We start from the raw sequence: 21740 nt of genomic DNA, 5'->3' as shown, positions 1-21740 counted from the left end.
GGTTGAGTCCCAGTAGTGTACCACACCAGAAAAAAGGAAGGGGCTAGAGAAATAGTATAATGGTTATGCAAAAAGACTTTAGTGCCTAAGACTTCTAGGTCCCAGGTTTACTCCCTAGCACCACCATAAACCAGAGCTTAGTAGTGCTCTGGTAAATGAATGAATGGATGAATGAATGAAGTCTAAAGAATTACAAAAAAGGGGAAGAAGTGATATTTTAAAAAATTTTTTATTATCTTTATTTATGGGATAGACACAGCTAGAAATTAAGAGAAAGGGCAGGGGATAGAGAGGGAGAGAAACAGAACACCTGCAGCCCTGTTTCACTGCTTGCGAAGTGACCCCTGTGCAGGTGGTGAGCCGGAGACTTGAACCGGGATCCTTGCACCAGTCCTTGTGCTTTGCGCCATGTGCACTTAACCTGCTGCACTACTGCCTGCCCCTCCCCCCACTCAATGCTTGCAGCCAGTTTGCTCATTTCATACAGAGGACTTTGATTATTATATATTTTTTTAAAAATCCATTTCCCCACACTGCTCCATAAGAACTGCATGGTGTTTGTTTGCTTCTCACTTCAGTCTAGTTGCGTAGAAGATAGAAAAGGCTTGGAGATACTGAAATAGAAACTGGAACTAAGAGAAATTGTTTTCAACTGGTGTCATTCGTTTCTCAGTTTATTTTAAGCCTGTAGAACTGCTGAAGTGTTCAAAAAATAGTCTTTAACTTTTCCTTAGCTCATAGCACACCTGTTCTTTTAAAAAATTACAATAGGCAATCCAAACTTATTTTTCAAAGAACAGATTGACTTGGGTGTTTTATTGAGCCATCTTGTTCTCCACGGCCTCATGACACTGAAATAATTTTGTAGGGACTCAGATAATTGAACTCTCGTCAAGAATTACCTCTAACTCTGTAGAGAAAGGCCTTCTGAATGTTTCATTCAGTGTCTGAGATCCGGCAAGCAGATAAAACCTGACCTACAGCTCTGGAAAGTCCAAATGTGAACATTGAATCAGGCAGGATGTTTATAATAGGTCTCCTGGCACTAATGTCCCCTCCTCTTTACTTAGTCCCCTCTTACATTGGCAAACTAAGGATTGACCCAGATTTGCCAATCTTCATACCTTTATGGAGCAAAAAAAGAAAACGAGTTTCGATTTATTTGGACCCTGCAATGGAACATGCCTTTCTTTTCTTTTCATTGCCAGGGGGTTAGGGATTCTAGCAAGGCTGAGACTTCACACTACTTTCTGTTTCTTCCCTAAATAAAGCTATTTCAAGATGGTGAGTGACTGGATCACAAATATAAGTGCCAGTCTGAAGGGGACACTGTGAGCATTTGCTTTTTTAAATTAGACTCTGCCAGTAAGAATAAGCCCAACATCAAGCTTTCTCTTAAAAGTTGGGCTTAGATTTTTCTCAGAACCATAAGGGGAATGGCAGTTAACCAAGAATATATTGAGGGCATGAAATAGGAGGGAATCCTTGCCAAGCAGGAAGCTGGAATGTTGAATATAGTATGCACAGTATTGGGGGGAGGGGGAGCCTGTGTGGCATGTGGGATCAGCCAGTGTTTCTGACTCCAACTGGCTTCAATCACTCCAGGTACCACTGGCAGGCCATGTGTGTGTATGACCGTGGGCTCTGCTTTTCATGGTGTCATGCCCAAGAAGAAGCGTCAGCCTTCTCCCTTACTTTCACAGGGAATCCAACAACTTGGACTTTTTATTTATTTTTTTAGGTATGTTGCCAGGTATTTAAAAGTCTTGCTGGTGGTCCAGCTCTAAAATCTGGATGCATACTTTGACACGTACAAGAGCATTTCTGGAGAAGAGGAGAGAATGTTTGAAGCTGACAATTTAGTATCATAAATAACTCCACCTGCTGTCTTCAATGAAGATAGGCCATTTGTTATCCAGAGAGGGTGCTGGCCTTTCTGTTGGAGCCATGGGAGGCTCTTTTCTTATTTTTTAATTTGCTTTTTCCCCTTTTTGTTACCCTTATTGTTTTATTGTTGTGGTTGTTGATGATTGATATCATCACTGTTGGATAGAACAGAGAGAAATGGAGAGAGGAGGGGGAAGACAGAGAAAGAGAAAGACACCTACAGACCTGCTTCACTACCTGTGAAGTGACTCCCCTGCAGGTGGGGAGCCCGGGGCTCGAACTGGTATCCTTACACTGGTCCTCGCTGCGCAACTGCCCAACCCCCAAGAGGCTTTTTTCTTGGTGGCTCATTTGATACTTACTTGTCTGCTATTTAGATGGTCTGCTGTTTAGGTCTCCTATCCTTTTTTAAAATGTATAATAATAATTATTATTTACCAGAGCACTGCTCAGTTTATGGTAGTGCTGGGGATTGAATCTGGGACCTTGGTACCTCAGGCATAAAAATCTTTTTACAGGCAGGGGGAATTGCATAATGGTTATGCAGGTGACTTTCCTGCCCGAGGCTCCGAGGTTCACAATTGGTGAAGTGGTGGTGCAGATGTCTCTTTGTCTGTCCTTCTCTATCTTCCCCTTCCTTCTCAATTTCTCTCTGTCTCTACCCAATAATAAGAATAGTAATAATGATGATGATGATAAAGAACCACTGGACATTAATTAACACTGGTTTTGTTTGTTGAGCCTCCTGGGTGCCTATTGCATACTAGACCCCAGAATCCAGTTATTTGCAAGTTCACAGCTGTTTTTTATTCCTTGGTTGGCATTCTTACCTTTGTTTTTCTTTATTTGATAGGACAGATAAAAGCTGAGAGGGAGAAAGTGAAAGAGACAGACCTGCATTCCTATTCTACCACTCCTCCCTTGCAGATGTGGGGGCGGCAGCTTAAAACTGGGTCCTCAGCCAGATGTGCCACCAGAAGCCTCATCCCCCCCCCCCATTGATAGGAATTATGAGAAGAGGGAGAGTAAGAGAAATAGATACCCACAGCACTGCTTCACCACTCATGAAACTTCCCCCTGCAGGTAGGGACTAGGAGTTTGAATCCAGGTCCCTGCGCAGGTGTACCCCCCACCCCTCACCTAGCCCTGGAATCAGGCATGATTTTAAAGATTCTGTGAAGTAAAACACAATGAAGTATGTTACTCATTCAAAAATAACTATCTGAAAGGTTAGGAGGAGATGATACAGCTGAACCGCATTTCATCATACAGAGATTCTTGTAAAGAAAGATCACGGTGGGGGTGGTAGCGCACCTGGTTGAGCGCACATGTTACAATGCACAAGGACCCAGGTTCAAGCCCCCAGTCCCCCACCTGCAGGGGGAAGGCTTTGCAAGTGGTAAGTCATGGCTGCAGGTGTCTCTGTCTCTCTCCCTCTCTATTTCCCCCTTCCCTCTCAATTTCTGACTATCTCTATCCAAGAAAGGAAGTAAGGTAGGAAAAAAGAAAGACACCAGGTCCTTTGGGGGAGCTTTTGTGCTCTTAGAACAGTGGCTTTCGAATGGCTTTCTCCACACCAGCTATGCCCCTCTGTGTCCTCATCTGTAAGATGTAACTAATGACTCTTAATTGCAAACTGCTTAGCACATGGACACTCCTGATTAATCACTGTTATTTTCAGCTTTTCATCTAGTTAGACTCTAAACCCAGAGGCACAGATACGCTGATTGTTCTCAGACTAGAGTTTGTTATTATTTTTTTATTGCAGTCTGCTAAGAATATGGATGTGTGGGGATGGTGTTACTTTCTCCTCTCCAAGGACCTACTGCTGAGAGTGCTCCAGTGACTCCCTAATGAGTGACACATGTCTGACCCTGGACTGAGACATCTGGCAGGCCACTCAGGAGAATGGCATTTCCATCTGAAACTTACCCAGTAACCCTTCATATGCCTGAAACCTAGCTAGTTATTTAGCAATCCAGCCCAACTCTTAGCACACACCATAAGCCTTAATTTCCTTGAATAGGATGCTTTAGAATTGGTTGTGCAAGAATTCCCTGCCTAACTTTGTGACACCTAGAGAGCCTTGAGTTATTTGAAGGAAGTATTTTGACACTGTAAACTTGAGTTTGTTTGAATCTGAGAGCAAGGAGAGGGAATATAAGAGAATGCGTGCCTCTCTTCAGGGATGTAGTTGCTACTGCTCAGGTTTACTCTCCATTTCCGCCTCTGTCTCCCATCCCCAGTAGACCTCATCCTGATTCGCTTTCAAGACCAGAGATCAGGGTAACTTCTGCATTTGTAAGTTAAAGCTCTAAGCTAGGTCTTGGACTCAGGTGAGATGCATCAGGAGAATTATCTAACTCAGTTTTCCATCTAATGGCAGAATCTCTTTGACACCAAGTGTGGCAAGTAGGTTTCAGCCTTCTCTTTCTTTCTTTCTTTCTTTCTTTCTTTCTTTCTTTCTTTCTTTCTTTCTTTCTTTCTTCCTTCCTTCCTTCCTTCCTTCCTTCCTTCCTTCCTTCCTTCCTTCCTTCCTTCTTTCGAGGGATAATGAGTTATAGCGCCTTTGTTTATACATGTGTATGGTTTCTTGGTTTTGCATAGCAGGTATCTGCTACATATTCTTGTGCCCCTCCCACCCCCCCTACCCAAGGACTCCAAACCCCTTCTCCCCCAGGCCCCATATTCGCTTTCCTCCCCAGACCCCCTTGCTTTGGTGTTGAGCCATTTCCTGTGCATTCTATCATTTCACCCTCACAAACATCTTGTGAAGAGATGCCCCTGAGATGCTAAGTTACTTGAATAGTTAGGGAACTTGTCAGGATTCAGACTCAGTTCTGTTAGATTTCAAAGCTTAAATTTCTATGTTATGCTTCCTATAAATAGAAAACATTAGAGAGTGGAACCACAAGAGGTTATTACTCATGTTAAGATATGTCATATCACTGTTTTGCTCTCCCTTACTCCTATGATAATAAGTCAGAGCCTGTCTGCCTGAAATGGTCTTTCAGAGGACATAGCAGCCACTCCCTAGAGCCTGAGAGACTATAGCACCACTTTTACAGGAGTAGGACTGGGCATAGCATGGTAAGCAGGGACACAGCCAGGATTTGTGGAGAGCGTGGTTGTCCTCAGGAAGCCTGGCATCCATCTGCGCTGCACAGAGAGCAGACTGTGCTTGCCTTGCTTGGGATCATCACTTCAGGTGATGTCAGCCTGCGGCCCAGAATGGGTCTGTTCCTCCTGTGATATACATTTTACTCTTGAGTGTCATCTCCCCACCCCACCCCATATTTGTACAGGAAGTCCTCACAGAATTGCAGACTAAACAGGAAGTGATTCGTTCCCATATAAAAGAAGACCAGAAGGAATGGAAGTGGGCAGGATAAGAAAAGGAAATGGTTGACCCATGACCTGGCAGCTACTTACTTCTCCCCTCCAAAGGATTTTATTTAAAGATTCCTAAATATCTTTGCACTTAGAGACTGGGAACATTTGTGAGTAAACTTGCCCTTCTAAATTTCATTAACTTAGTGTAATAGTGTAATCCCCCCCTCCCCCCCCCAGAACTCTGCTCAGCTCTGGCTCATAGAAGTGTGGGGAATTAAACCAGGGACCTCAGAGCCTCAAGCATGAAGAGTCTTTTTGCATAAGCCTTATGCTGTCTTCTCTACCCTTAAATTGCATTAACTTGGAAAGGAACATTAACTGCCAGAGATAGACCTGGGTCCATGTACCTTCCTCTTATTTGGTCACTCTCCTCTCTAGCAGATGTGTTAATACAAGACAAAAATTTCAGGTATATTTCTATGGCTATAGGAAATTTACCACTTGTCTAGAGCAATTTTTTTTTTTAATTTCAAAATGAAAGGATTAAATAACTGGAACAGAATATCTCAATATTGGTGAGTGAAGACTTTGAATTAGACCCTCCAGGACTGTCACTTACTAGTGCCCCATAGACATATGGCACATTTTTCTTTGTAAAATGGAATATTGTACAGTAAGAAATAATAGGTAGGACTTCCTTGGTATGTGGTAAGCTCTAGAATAATAGTTGATATTGCTGCTACTGCTGTTATTCCTACTAATGATGAGGGTGATGGTTAGCAAAGAAGAGACAGAAGACTCTTCTTTAAAAAAAAAAAAAGACTCCTCTTTTTTAAAATATTTTTTATTTTTTATTGGATAGACACAGAGAGAAATTGAAAAGGAAGGGGAGACAGAGAGGGAGAGAGACAGAGAGACACCTGCAGCCCTGCTTCACCACTCATGAAACTTTCCCCCTGCAGGTGGGGACCAGGGGCTTGAACCCAGGTCCTTGCTCACTGTAATGTCAGTGTTTAACCAGGTACACCACCACCTGACCCCAAGAATTCTCTTACTTACCATGTTTGAATAGTTTTAAAATAATACAGAGTCACACCACCCCCGCTCCAGGCTACAGCATTCCAAGGAAATGTCCCTTGGGACCTCCAGCCCTAGCAGAATGCACACTGTGCCTCCTTTCAGGAAGAAGGGAATTACTAGTTTTGAGGTGCATCTTTTATCTCATTTAAGATTTTAGCCATCTGAGTGTGTGACATCCATTATCCATATGGGATGTTTGGAAAACTTCCTGTTTACTTCAGCACACCCTTGATAAAGGATATGGATCATTATCTCATTGTTATTAGATAAACACAGGCCAATTCTATAAACACTTTTGTTCTAACAATACAGTCAAGGTGTGGCTCTGTGGCAACTCTCTGGCATCTCGTGTGATATTTGGAGACCATAAAGTACAGTTAGTAGGGTAAACAAATTGGCCTTTCTATCCGACTTGGAATCTTTCCAGTAACTTCCACACCTTTGTGAGTTCCCCTCTGGAAGTCTCCCTGATGTGCTCGTTGCGTGTTGATACTGACTTTGTTGTGTGTGCTTTCTTTTCTCTTTCTTGAACAGAAACCAAAGCCCAAACCCCGACCGTCCATCACAAAGGCAACCTGGGAGAGTAACTACTTTGGGGTGCCCCTAACAACTGTCGTGACTCCAGAGAAGCCGATCCCTATTTTTATTGAGAGATGTATTGAGTATATTGAAGCCACAGGTAAGTGTTAACCTCAGAACTGCCTACAGCCTTCACTGCGTACAGGATGCTTTATAGAAGGCTAGGCCGTCTGGTGATTACAGTGTGAGGTGCCTTCTGAGGAGAAACTGAGCAATCCCGACAGCTGTTAGACTCTTGGCTCCTCCATTTTCATTCAGTTGTGAGGCTGTTGTGTAGAACCTTCTAAGCCTCTCAGTTGTGGGGGCAGTCCTGTTCTCAGAACCTCACTTGTGACTGCAGGCACCTTCTCTGCCGCCACAGCTCTCCCTCCCCTAATGTGCAGTCTCTTTGCATCCCTACAGATCAGCTGACTGAAGACGGGGAAAAGGCTTATATTTATCATTGTGTCCTTAGCACTGTACCGCATACAAATAAGACATTTTGGTTTAGTAAAGTAGTTGTTATGACTGATTTAGCATGGCAACTTATTGATCAGGTGCCTGAGATTAGTATATTGGGAGATTTCCCCCTAAGATGAAAAAACTAGGATGTCTGACTATCTTCTACTCAGGCAGCTGGATTTCAGTTCCACTGACAGCTTGGTATTATTGCAAATGTAAACTCTTTAAAATTTTCTTTTAAGGGAGCCGGGCAATGGTGCAGCTGGTTGAGCACATGTACTACCATGCACAAGGATCTGGGTTTGAGCCTCCACTCAAACAGGCAGTGAAGTAGGTCTGCAGGTGTCTGTCTGTCTCTCTACCTCCACCTCCCCTCTCTGTTTATCTCTGTCCTATCATATAAAGAATAGAAAGGAAATTTAAAAAGAAAAGAAAAAAAGAACGGCTTCCGGGAGCAGTGGATTTGTAGTGCTTGGCACTAAGCACCAGTGATAACCCTGGTGGCAATTATAAAAACAAAAAAAAAAATTCCTTTGAATATAATTGTTCTCCTGAATGACAATATTTGGCTTGTATTAAAACCATTTCATTTTGGGAGTCGGGCTGTAGCACAGGTGGCGCAAAGCACAAGGACCGGCATAAGGATCCCGGTTCGAACCCCGGCTCCCCACCTGCAGGGGAGTCGCTTCACAGGCGGTGAAGCAGGTCTGCAGGTGTCTATCTTTCTCTCCCTTTCTCTGTCTTCCCCTCCTCTCTCCATTTCTCTCTGTCCTATCCAACAACGACAACAACAATAATAACTACAACAATAAAACAACAAGGGCAACAAAAGGGAATAAATAAATAAAATAAATATATTAAAAAAAAACATTTCATTTTGTTTATTTGAGTTTGTATAATGTGTCTCTTTGGCTTCTTTTGACACCCCTGGAGCTTCCTATTTTATGGTATTTCCCTTGGTTTTGTCATTGTCATCATCCTCTTCCTCCTGCTTTCAGAACTATGTAGCAGGTACATAGTTATATAGATTCTTGAGCATTAATAGTTCAAGAATATAGGTGTGGAACTAATTTGGAACCAAAGTATGAATTACAGCTTTCTTATGTGTTTTTTCTAATTCTAGCATTCTCAGTAATGATATTAATACTCTTTAAATACTAACCTATTGATTTGATAGGACAGAGAAAAATTAAAAGGGGGGAATAGACGATAGAGAGAAGCTTCACCTGCTTGTGAAGCTTCCTCCCTCATATGGGGACTGGGGACTTGGACCTGGGTCCTTATGAATGGTGGTGTGTGCACTAACCCGGATACTAATATTGCATGGTATGGACAGCCTTCCAGGCTCTGATGATAATTTCATCTGCAACATATTAAGCTGAGAGGCAGTGTTAATATTAACTTGGGATGTGCCAAATCAGGGAAAATGAGTTTGAAGTTGAAGCCCACTAAGGACTCACAATCATTTCCAGGGTTTTTACTGTGACATCAGTGTTGAATCACAAGAAGCAGTTTTCATAGCTGTAGGAGGTCTGTATTCTAAAGGCCGTTCTATACTCAATGCCTTTTCTTTTCTTTGTTTTATTTGGATATAGACAGAGATCAAAAGGGGTGGGAGAGAGACCTCTGCAGCACTGCTTCACCACTTGAGAAGCTTCCCCCCCCCCCCCCCCGCAGGTGGGGACTGGGAGCTTGAACTTGTGTACTTGATTTTCTTCCAGCTAGAATTTTCATTCTAGAGTTCAGTTAGTAATCATAGCACATGTGACTATTACCTCCTTAGTCCCTTCCAGTCCAGAAAGGTTCTCTCTGCTTTTTGTTTTAAATAATGACCTTTTTTTTCCTTTTTCTTTGTTTTTTTTAAGTCTAGAGAGTTGTCTTGTAGAATTTTCCTTTTTGTGGGGTGTTGTCTGTGCCTCTAATATCACCATGGCTGCCTCATCTTGTGACTCCTGTCAGTGCAGAGGACGGGGACTAAAGACACACTGTCCAGTCAGAACACGGCTGTGCATTGGGCAGAAGGACTCTAGAAGATCTCACTGAATGAATTATGGATTAGGGTTTTTCCCCAGCTCTGGCTCACTTTACTGAATTTGCATTTTTCTATGGGAAATTCTGCACTGCCACCTGACCTCCCCATCTCTACAAGAAGTGAGCACATGACCCCAGGTTCCTTGTAGTTCAGGCAGTCACCTCTAGCCAACTTGTTTGCCATCCCTGTCCCAGAGGTTCAGAGTGAGCAGTCAGTGTGTGCTTGTCTCCGTGCCCACCTCCTACACCTTGGCTCTGTGCTTATCCTGGCAGATGTTGCCTCATCATCTTCAAGGGCAGTGCTTCCTGCTGACTGTGGTAGGAAGACACGCAGCGCCCCTTTCATTTTGTGATTCTGGCCTATGTCTCTGGGGCACAGCCAGCTCATGTGGAGAACAGACCAGACTACAACTCTGGGGTGGAAAGGGAATGGGTAGGCCCATGATGAACTGGGCGGCTTGAACCATCTCCTCCCCTTCAAAAATGTTCTTCCTAATTAGAAGAGTAATTTACTTCTTCGTTGTTGAAAATTAACCATGGATGGGGGTAGATGGCATAATGGGTCTGCAAAAAGACTTTCATACCAGAGGCTCCAAGGTCCCAGGTTCAATCCTCCACACCACTGTATGTCAGAGCTGAGCAGTCCTCTGTTAATAAATAAATAAGTAAATAAATAAATAAATAAAACCATTATGTAGATAGATGCTATATAGATATGTAACAAAAAGTGAGCCTTTCATAATTCCAATCTCCAGAAATAATCTGCATTAACAATTGGATTATCTTCAGCAAATACTACCTTGCCCCCATATTAAAAAAAAAAAAAAGATTATACATACTGGGGCCAGGTGGTGCTACACTGAGTTGAGTGCACATATTACAACACACAAGGACCCCGGGTTCAAGCCCCTGGTCCCCACCTGCAGGTGGGGGGAAGCTTCGCGAGTTGTGAAGCAGTGCTGCAGGCCTCCCTCTCCCTCCCTTTCACCCTCTCCCTCTCCCTCTTCCCTTTCATTTCTCTACAGTAATAAATAGATAAGATTGTGTGCATACTGTCTCTGCAGTATAGCCCCTGTATACTTGAGGGGCAGGGCAGACAACATAGTGGCTATGCAGGAGGCACCCGAGGACTCAGGTTTAAACATTACCACCCCCTGAAGCTACAGCTTCACAGTGGTCTAACTTAATTTAAATAATAAAAAATAGTATTATATGCCTTAGGTATAACCTTTGAAATTCTGTTCCAGGCCGACTGCATTTTGTTTCACTATGTTTGTTTTTAAGGATTTATTTTTGTGAGAAAGAATGCAGACCACTGCTTTCTGCTCTGTAGTGTATGGCACAGGGACTGAACTGGAGCTTCCTGTGCTCTGCCACTGAACTACCCCCACCACACCCCATCTTAATCTTTGCCCTGAGACAGGAGTGGCAAGAGTTGGTATCCAAAGTGTCTGTAGAGGTAAAGGGAGAGAGCCCGCCTTACATTCCAGAGGCAGGTTCCGGGATTGCTCCTCCCCATAGTTTTTCTCTTCTCTCTTTTTTTTTTTTTTTAATTTGTATTTATTTATTCCCTTTTGTTGCCCTTGTTTTTTTTTTTTTTATTGTTGTAGTTATTATTGTTGTCGTCATTGTTGGATAGGACAGAGAGAGAGATGGAGAGAGAGGGGGAGAGAAAGATAAGACACCTGCAGACCTGCTTCACCGCTTGTGAAGAGACTCCCCTGCAGGTGGAGAGCCAGGACTCGAACCGGGATCCTTATTCTGGTCCTTGTGCTTTGCACCACCTGTGCTTAACCCGCTGCGCTACAGCCCAACTCCCAGTTTTTCTCTTCTTAAACATTTTATTTATTTATTAATGAGAAAGATAGAAGGAGAGAGAGGAAGAACCAGACATCACTCTGGTACATGTGCTGCCAGGAATTGAACTCAGGACCTCATGTTTGAGAGTCCAATGCTTTATCCACTACACCACCTCCCGGACACATCCCTTCCCCTTAGTTTCTGAGTAGATTAAAGATTCACCTTCAACACAGATGACAGAGAAAATCTTTCTTGTTGGAAATTTTCTTACTGAAAATCCTGCTGTTCTTACCATCATCAGGACACTCCTCTGTCAGTGTTGAGGGTTGAGTTTGGTTCTACGTCACACCTCTTTTCTTCCTGAGTTTTCTGACGAGTTTATTTATCCTTGTTTCATATTCCTAAAATTGGATTGTATTCAAGAAATGGCCAGTAGGTAGAATGGCTTTCACATTGATTTGCAGATGCTTTTAGTCCAGCCCAGGCCCAGAGCCAGCCTCTCTACTGGCTGTGCTAATAGGATATTAGATTTTCACTGTCTCAGCTCTGATTACATGGAAGGGCTGGACAGAGAGCATGTAACTACTGCAGCTGCTCTGGGGTCACCACTGATGGGGAGAGGGGGGATGTCTGGGAGCCAGACGGACTTGTATTACTGGCTCGAATGTGTTTTTCTTCCACTTTTGTTCACAGGGGGTATTGGTTGGGGCAGTGAAGTCACTGCTCTTCTAGCAGCAACTGCTCCTGCATGAAGAGACACTGGCAGGGCAGTCTGCACTCTCTGGTGCATGGCAAGAAGTTGGAGTATTCAGTTCTGCCTTGAACTTACCTTGCTGGAGTTGGCCTGAGGACTTACTTTTAGTGCATACTCAAGCCACCCTCCACCCCCAAATAATTTCTCAGAGTAAATATATCGTCTTCACAACAGTAAAGTTTAAACCCCGTATCTCTTGGCCAGCTTTGAGCCATGACATCCTTCTTATAGTTGAGAATTATGCTTGTCTTACAGCAGAGAAAAACCCCTGGAAAAATGGAAATGCCATATGACCCAGCAATTCCAATGCTAGGCATGTACCCAAAAGATATAAAAGCAATTCGAAGGGACATATGCCCCCCCATGTCTATTGCAACTTTATTCACAATAACAAAAACCTGGAAACAGCCAGTATGCCCTTCAACAGATGACTGGAAAAAGTTATGCGATATATACTCAATAGAGTATTCTGCAGCAATAAAAAGGGATGGCACTGTGTCCTTTTAGGATAAAGTGAATGGGACCAGAAAAGATTGTGTTCAGTGAGGCAAGTAAGTCGTTGAAGGACAACTACAGAATGGTTTCACTCATATACAGAATATAGAGAATTAAATACATAAATGTGAAAAAATGCCGACCTATTTTCAAGACTATAGTGGTTATCTATGGTGGTAGGGGTAGGAACACAGACCTTTGGTGATAGGAATGGTGAAGGAAAAGAGAAAACCAAGATTTCCAGAGGCAGGGCTACAGAGCAGCAGCTGTATTTCCTCTCCTCTCCCTGGTCAGCTAGGAATACCAAAGGAGACCACCTGGGACCGCAACAAGACAGGACTAGAACAACTTTAGGAACCCACCAAATCACCGGTGAGTGCAAACACGTATGGTGCATGGAAAGAGAGGAGGCTAGGGAGAGATTAACTGGCTGGTAGTAGTCCGGCAGTTTACCAGTTGAGACACCACCTCCAGTCAACCAACAAAAAGATGGCTGAAGGCAGAAGAGAACTCCCCTAAGCCTCACCAAATGCAACTGTGAGTCTCCATTGCTACTGCCCTCAGAATCTGGAGCAGCGGTGTGGAGGCCCTGTGCTGACACCAGAGGAACTAACGAGGAAACTCAGGAGATCTATACCTCAGTGACCTAGCAGTGGGGATGTGAGAGTCTCTTTGCATAACCACTGGATTGCCTCTACCCCTCCCTGTTTTATCTCTTCGCCAGGACTCAGTCATTAAGCTAACAAGCCTACTTATAGTTTAAAAGCCCTCATGCTCCCATAGCCTACAGGGAAGAAAAAGAAAAAAAAAAAAAAGGCTTTTAAGCCACTGAGCTCTTAAGCAACTGAGCTCCAACTCAGGAATTAAAATAATATTGAAACAACTGTCAATTTCCACAACTGTTAACTCTTTAATTACCTTATTTAGACACAAGTCAATCCAGGCAGGAGTGATCAGTAATTTGAAAAGTACTGAGAGAGGGACCTCATAATATACTGTATAAAATGGTTAAACCAACAAGAAGAAATATTGGAGAAATGAACCAGGACAAGAGTCTTAACTAAACACCCCCCCAAAAAAAGCCAAAAAACAAAATAGTAAGGTGAACCTCTAAACTCTTGTTAAGGAAATAGTCACAGGAGTGAGTAAAAAGTTTGAAAGAATTGTCATCAGAAATGCAGAAATAACAAATGAGACTCTGAAAGGAAACACTATCTCAAGGTTATTAAAGAGCTGAAAGCTGAAATAGCGGAGCTAAGAACACAACTAGCTGAACAAGCTAAAACAGTATCAGAACAGGGTAACAAAATAGATGAACTCCAGAAAAAAGTAGAGGGGAGAGAGAATAGAATCAATGAGGCTGAAGACAGAATTAGCAAGATCGAGGACGAATTAGAGACAACTAAAAAAAAATAAAGATGTCAAAAAGAGATTAAGAGATACTGAAAACAACAACAGAGACATATGGGATGACTTCAAAAGAAATAATATACGCATTATTGGCTTACCATAGAAAGAAAGAGAGGGAGGGGAAGGAAACTTCTCTAGTCTAGACAACATCAAAGACATAAAGGTTCAAGAAGCCCAGAGAATCCCAAACAGAATTAACCCAGACTTAAAGACACCAAGATACATGATATTTAGAATGGAAAGGAATAAGGATAAAGAAAGGATCCTGAAGGCTGCAAGAGAAAAAGAGTCACCTACAGAGGAAAACCCATAAGATTAGCAGCAGACTTCTCCACACAAACACTACTATCATGATAGTAGTGTTTGTGTGGGCCAATGGCCCACAAAAAAGGGCAGGAACAACTATTCTCATATCTGACATGATAGACTATAAAATAAATAAAATTTTAAAAGATTGGGATGAAAACTGCTAATGCTCAGAGGATCAGTCAATCAAGAGGACTTAACAGTTATCAAGATCTATGCACCCAGTGAGAAGCCATCTAAATACATCGAACAGCTACTGAAAGAGCTACAGCAATATATTAACAGCAACACAGTACTAGTAGGGGACTTCAACACCCCACTCTCTCTTTGCTATATATAGCAAACCTACATCCAACATCATACTTAATGGTGAAAATGGAAGCATTTCCCCCTCAGATCAGGTACTAACTAGACAGGGATGCCCACTATCACCATTATTATTCAACATATGTTGGAAGTTCTTGCCATAGCAATCAGGCAGGTGCAAGGAATTAAAGGGATACAAATTGGAAGAGAAGAAGTCAAACTCTCCCTGTTTGCAGATGGCATGATAGTATACGTAGAAAAACCTAAGGATTCCAGCAAGAAGCTTTTGGAAATCATCAGGCAATACAGTAAGGTGTCAGGCTATAAAGTTAACATTCAAAAGTCAGTGGCATTCCTCTGTGCAAACACAAAGTTAGAAGAAGATGAAATCCAGAAATCATTTCCTTTTACTGCAGCAATAAAAACAACAAAATATCTAGGAATAAACTTATCCAAAGAAGTGAAAGACTTGTATACTGAAAATTATGAGTCACTACTCAAAGAAATTGAAAAAGACACAAAAAATGAAAAGATATTCCATGTTCATGGGTTGGAAGAATTAACATCATCAAAATGAATACACTACCCAGAGTCATATACAGATTTAATGCAATCCCCATCAAGATCCCAACCACATTTTTTAGGAGAATAGAACAAGTGCTACAAATGTTTATCTGGAACCAGAAAAGACCTAGAATTGCCAAAACAATCTTGAGAAGAAAGAACAGAACTGGAAGCATCACAGTACCAGATCCCAAATTATATTAGAGGGCCATTGTCATCAAAATAGCTTGGTACTGGAACATGACTAGACACACTGACCAGTGGAATAGAATTGAGAGCTCAGAAGTAAGTCCCCACACCTATGGATATCTAATCTTTGACAAAGGTGCCCAGACTGTTAAATGGGGAAAGCAGAGTCTCTTCAACAAATGGTGTTGGGAAAAATGGGTTGAAACATGCAGAAGAATGAAACTGAACCACTCTATTTCACCAAATACAAAAGTAAATTCCAAGTGGATCAAGGACCAAGTTTGGATGTCCACAAACTATCAGATACTTGGAGGAAAATGTTGGCAGAACTCTTTTCCACATAAATTTTAAAGACATCTTCAGTGAAATGAATCCAATTACAAAGAAGACTAAGGCAAGCATAAACCTATGGGACTACATCAAATTAAAAAGCTTCTCCACAGCAAAAGAAACCACTACTCAAACCAAGAGACCCCTCATAGAATGGGAGAAGATCTTTACATGCCATACGTCAGACAAGAGTTAAATAACCAAAATATATAGAGAGCTTACCAAACACAACAACAAGAAAACAAATAACCCCATCCAAAAATGAGGAGGACATGGACAGAACATTCACCACAGAAGAGATCCAAAAGGCTGAGAAACACATGAAAAAATGCTCCAAGTCTTTGTCAGAGAAATGCAAATAAAGACAACAATGAGATACCACTTCACTCTTGTGAGAATATCATACATCAGAAAAGTTAACAGCAGCAAATACTGGAGAGGTTGTGGGGTCAAAGGAACCTTCCTGTACTGCTGGTGGGAATGTCAGTGGGTCCAGCCTCTGTGGAGAACAGTCTGGAGAACTCTCAGAAGGCTAGAAATGGACCTACCCTATGATCCTGCAATTCCTCTCCTGGGGATATATCCTAAGTAACCCAACACACACATCCAAAAAGATCTGTGTACACGTATGTTCTTGGCAGCACAATTTGTAATAGCCAAAACCTGGAAGCAACCCAGGTGTCCAACAACAGATGAGTGGCTGAGCAAGTTGTGGTCTATATACAATTGGAATACTACTCAGCTGTAAAAAATGGTGATTTCACTGTTTTCAGCCAATATTGGGTAGACCTTGAAAAATTCATGTTAGTGAATTAAGTCAGATACAGAAGGATGAATATAGAATGGTCTCAGAAGTTGAAAAACAAGATCAGAAGAGAAAACACAAGTAGAACCTGAACTGGAATTGGTGTATTGCACCAAAGTAAAAGACTCTGGGGTGGGTGGGTGGGGAGAATACAGGTCCAAGAAGGATGACAGAGGACCTAGTGGGAGTTGTATTGTTATATGGGAAACTGGGGAATGTTATGCATGTACAAACTATTGTATTTACTGTTGAATGTAAAGCATTAATTCCCCCAATAAAGAAATTTAAAAAAAGAAGAAGAGAAAAACCCTTGGGGGAGGTTATCACAACCACCCATAGAGGCTCATCACTGGTGCCTGCTGCTCTGGGCTCTGTTGCACATAATTCCCCATGCCAGCAGCCCTGCTTGTCAACCACTTAACTAAAAATAGTATGCTCCAAGAATGGTTGCTTTGAATCACGTGTGAGACCAAACCTCCCCACTCTCTCTTTCTGTGATACGCGACTGTTTTCTTTGGGCAGTGTAAAGGGGCTAGGTGACAAGTGACAAAATCAATTCCTAGCCACTAGCCCTTTGCTTAATTGCTTTGCTTACTGTGTTGTGACCATCCCCAGTACACTGAGCAAACACTGCAGAGGGTGGAGAAGAGGAAGCAGTTGCATTTGGGACAGAAGGCTCCTGTTTCAGATCTTGGGTTATAATGCACTCCCAACTATCCCATGGAAAGTGTCTAGTGGGACACAGTATGTTAGTGCATCTTAATTTCACCTAGTTCCTCTGGAATGAAGTGCACCCTGTAGCCAAGGAACCTTGGCAGCTGCTTAATATAATACCAAAAAAGGTTTGCCATCATGTTAACTCTCCTCTCTTTCTGCCCCTGACACATTTATTGACTATTTGCTATGATCCAGGCATTGAACTGAGTGCTTGGAATGTGTGATCTTATTTCTTAAGCAACTGTTTTGTTGCTCTAAGAAGCCAAATGTGGAGGGTGGCTGGCTCTTAGGAGGGAATCAAGGTATCACTTTCCTTCCCCATTATAGGCAGGACCTCAGTGCCCAGAAAGTGCAGAGTTAGCTTGACTGGAGAAAAGGTGGCAGCATTTATCTTCATTTTCCCCTACTTAGAGGGAAAGGGATGGGAATGCTACACAAAACCCGTGACAGCTCCAGGGCTCTGCCCTTCAGAGTAGCACCTGCCTACACACAGCCCTGCAGCTGGAGGGCCTGGGGTTGAGCCACACCAGCTCCGTTGGGGCTTTGCATAATGGTTATGCAAAAGACTTTGATGCCTAAGGCTTGTAGGCCAGAGCTAACCAGTGCTCTGGTCAGTCTCTCTCACTCTTCTCACTCTCTCTCATTAAAAGAATAAATTAACAAAACAAAAAAATTAAAATTTTGTTTTTGAAGAATTTTTGTTTATTCATTCGCTTCTGTTGCCCTTGTTTTATTGTTGTAGTTGTTGTTATTGATGTTGTTGTTGTATAGGACAGAGAGAAATGGAGGGGAAGACAAAAGGGGAGAGAAAAAGACACCTGCAGACCTGCTTCACCATTTATGAAGTGACTCACCTGCAGGTGGGGAGCCGTTGGCTCGAACCGAGATCCTCACGCTGGTCCTTGAGCTTCGCGCCACATGTGCTTAACCCACTGCACTACTGCCCGACTCCCAAAATTTATATTAATTACCATTCTATTCCTAGGTGTTTGCCCTAGAGAAATGAAAACATTTACACAGACTTAAGCCCAGCTGTTTACAGCAGGTTTTTTTGTTTGTTTGTTTTTTTCATTTATTGGATAGAGGCAAAAACTCATCAAAGGGAGAAATAGGGAGAGAGAAAGAGACATCTGTAGCATTGCTTCACCACTCATGGCTCCCCCTCCCCCCGCAGGTGGAGACTGGGGGCTTAAACCCAGGTCCTTGTGTTTGATAACTTAGTGATGCACTCAGGTGAGTGTTCTTAGCAGCTTTTTTCATGAGAGTCCGAGACTGGAAACTACCCAATCTTCATCCATAGATATTCGATTGCTTCATCCATCACTAGAGTACTACTCTGTGACCAAAAGGAATGACTGCTGTTATAGGCAGTAGTAACACAGGTGAATTGCAGAATCAGTACATGCCAAGAATGATAGAAACCAGACACACAGGAGCTGCAAATTATGATTCCATTTATATATAGCTCTGGAAAATACAGACTAATCTATAATGACAAGAAGTGAATCAGTGGTTGCCTGGTAGCTGAGAATGGCAAAAATTGAGGGACATGTTCTGATGGAAATATCCTGTGTCTTCCTTGTGATGATTGTACTCATGCACAAACTATCCACTTGTACACTTGAAATGAATATCATGTATATTTCATAGTTAATTTGCTTTTAAAAAATCCTGGGGAAGGCCAAAGGTTCTGCAAAAATACTTCATGCCTGAGACTTGTTAGGTTCTAGCTCAATCTCTAGTATCACCAAAAGTCAAAGGTGAGCAATGCTGGGGCGGGGGAAGGGGGGCCAGGAGATAAGTATTTTAAGGAAACTTGAAATTTGCATAGTACTGCTGAATACGTTAATAAACGATCCCAAAAGGAAAGTATACCTTTTCAAGGAGAAATCTAGAAGTTATCACCTTAATGAAGTGATTAGACTTGACACATAACCCACTCAGCACTCAGCCTATTCACCAGAAGCCTTTTCTGGAGAAAATAATGGGGCAAATCCAGAGTACGATCCATTTTATAAAACAAAACAACTGGCCTGGACTGAAGAGGGAGGTCAGTGTTGTGACTAGGAAAAGGTTTGTGATTAAATGAAACTTGTGTATTGATGGCATGTACCCCTCTCCCTTTCACTGCCAAGTGTTAAGTCATTACACATGAGCTTTTTAAAAAATATATTTATTTATTTATTCTCTTTTGCTGCCCTTGTTTTATTATTGTAGTTGTTATTGATGTCGTTGTTGTTGGATAAGACAGAGAGAAATGGAGAGAGATGGGGAAGACAGAGAGGGGGGAGTGAAAGATAGACACCTGCAGACCTACTTCTTCACTTGTAAAGCGACTCCCCTGCAGGTGGGGAGGCGGGGGCTCGAACCAGGACCCTTCTGCCAGTCCTTGTGCTTTGTGCCACCTGTGCTTAACCCGCTGCACTGCTGCCCAACTCCCCACATGAGCTTTATAAAGGTCAGCCCCCTGGTGTCCTGACTTTCCCATGTAATAGCTCACCTTAAACTGTCTAAGCTCTTTTTTTCCTATTTTTTCAAGCTGAGGAAAAAAACAGCTCATTCAGAGAGTTCTAGAGAATTAAATGAATCCTGTTGGTAATGTTCTTAGCATAAATGCCTGGCACATAGTAATCACTCTGTCAGTGTTAGCCATTATTTTGGTGGACCCTGTCATTGACTTGCTGTTGTTATAGAAATCCAAGCAGTAGTCTTTTTTTTTTTTTTAATATTTATTTATTCCCTTTTGTTGTTTTATTGTTGAAGTTATTATTGTTGCCGTCGTTGTTGGGTAGGACATGCTTTATAGGAGATGCTTTATCCACTGCACCACCTCCTGGACCACATAATTATTATATTTTTAAGTGTTTTCTTTTAATGAATGAGGCAGCTGTGGCATGCGGTGGTGCTTGGGACTGAACCTGGCTCCTCAGAGTCTCAGGCATGAGAGTCTTGCAGATCCATTACACTGTCTGCCTGGCCCAGGCATGTGTACAGTCACACTCAGCTTCTCCCCCATTTGCAGAGGTCATGTGTCCAGAAGAATCTAGAGTTCTTTTGAATCACTTTTGTGGCATTGTCTGTGGTTTAGGGTTGGGACTGTGGTTAACCCAGATCTTGATAAACCCCAGGTGTTTAGTTGCTGGACTAAAGTAGGGCATCGCTCTCTGATTTTGTTTTGGCCATTTGTGATACAGATAAGGAGGTATTTCTGTTGACACCTACTAATGAGACTCCAAAACTGCAAGGTTCATATCTGGAGACAGTTTATGAGGTGGGGAAGAGTGAGGAGAGTCCTTAGCCAGGCCCAGGGCTGTAGCCAGGGAGCATTTTGCCTGCATCACTCACAGGTCAGAGGTGGCCCTTGGCTTCTCCGTGCAAATGGAAGTTCTCTAAAAGCGGCCTTTGACAGAACACTGAGAGCTGTGACCTTCCTCCTGATTTAGCTCATTTGCCTGGGTAAACGAGCAGAGTGCTTTCTGTGTGACAGATTGAAATTTCACCTCTAATTGAGGGTAGCATCTTTAGAAAAAAATACTCTGCCATTAGATTGGAGGCTTTGGGGAGACAGCCTGGCAACAAGCACGTGAGGGCAGATGAAGGCAGAGGGTGGAGGGCATGCTTTGGGAGAAGCTGCGTGCCTGTGCACGTACATGTCACGTGGGTTTGTGGCTTTCTCTCCCTCTTTCACTTGTTACCGAGTAATCTGTGCAGGATCAACCTGGAGCCACACTGCCCAAATCAAACCTACAACTGCTGCTTATGAGCAAACGTGCTTAACTTTGCCATGGCTTGACTCCTTGACTGAAATGGGACTAGTGGCAGTACTTTGAGTTGCTGGCATGAGTCAGTATGTTAATACCTAACCGGGCCTGGCTCTGAATGTTCAGCTAGCATTTGTTGCTGCTGCTACAACTGTGGATTATTTTATTGGACAGAGATAGAAATCAGCAGAGAAGGGGGAAATAGAGAATGACACATCTGGGTGGGAGTAGATAACATAATGGTTACGTACTCTCACGCCCGAGACTTCTTCAAAGTCCCACATTCAGTCAAAAGCCAGAGCTGGTCAGTGCTCTGGTAAATTAGAGAGAGAATGGCACCTGGAGTACTCCTTCACAACCTACAAATTTTTCCCCCTGCAAGTGGGGTCCTGGGCCTGAACCTCCCAGGTGTTTGCTCAGCTGGGTGCACACCACCCAGCCCCATAACTATTGTCTTTATTTGAAGAGGCATCTACTATTCACATTGGGCCTCGGTGCTATCTTGCCAAACCCTACTGCCCACTGGGCTTTGTTCCCTCAAGCCCAGAGCAGGCTTTTCCCTGCAGGGTTTCGTATCCCAGTGATGTGTCCCTTTCTGCTCATTAACTGTGCAGACAGGGCCTGCATAGGCTTCAGAACCAGGTACATTTGACTGAAAATACCAGCTCTGCCACTTGTAGCCTATTGTCTCCTCTACCTTGCCTCTCTTTGCATTAGTCCCTGGTGTGTTTCTTTGCCTGGTTCCAGGGGGCCTGTGTGCCTAGATCTATGGAGATGCTGTTCCTCATTCACCAAGCACGTTTGCACTCACCACCACCTTCTACCCTATGTGCCAAGAACAGTTCAGCATGCCGCCAAGACAGTCTTGGACTAAACGGGAAACATTTTGCCCTCATGCAGCAAGTGCTGCAATCTAGTGGGGACCCCCAATAAAAAGTAAAATGTAGAGCAT

General features: G+C 42.9%; 1 protein-coding gene across 2 annotated transcripts in view; it reads left to right on the top strand.

Moving 5' to 3' along the window:
* ARHGAP35 (Rho GTPase activating protein 35) overlaps window positions 1-21740 on the top strand; it is a 138588-nt gene that overhangs the window by 65021 nt on the left and 51827 nt on the right. For both annotated transcript variants that reach the window (XR_009545649.1, XM_060176938.1), the window contains exon 3: window positions 6835-6979. Coding sequence is in view for 1 of the 2 variants with exons in the window: in XM_060176938.1 (XP_060032921.1) it covers window positions 6835-6979 (145 nt within the window). In the remaining variant the exon portion in view is untranslated. The remainder of the gene's footprint in view (window positions 1-6834; window positions 6980-21740) is intronic.

This window comes from Erinaceus europaeus, chromosome 2, assembly GCF_950295315.1.
Source record: "Erinaceus europaeus chromosome 2, mEriEur2.1, whole genome shotgun sequence".
Classification (NCBI taxonomy): domain Eukaryota; kingdom Metazoa; phylum Chordata; class Mammalia; order Eulipotyphla; family Erinaceidae; genus Erinaceus; species Erinaceus europaeus.
The sequence above is the reverse complement of the archived record's forward strand: the minus strand, read 5'-3'. Positions and strand labels throughout refer to the sequence as shown.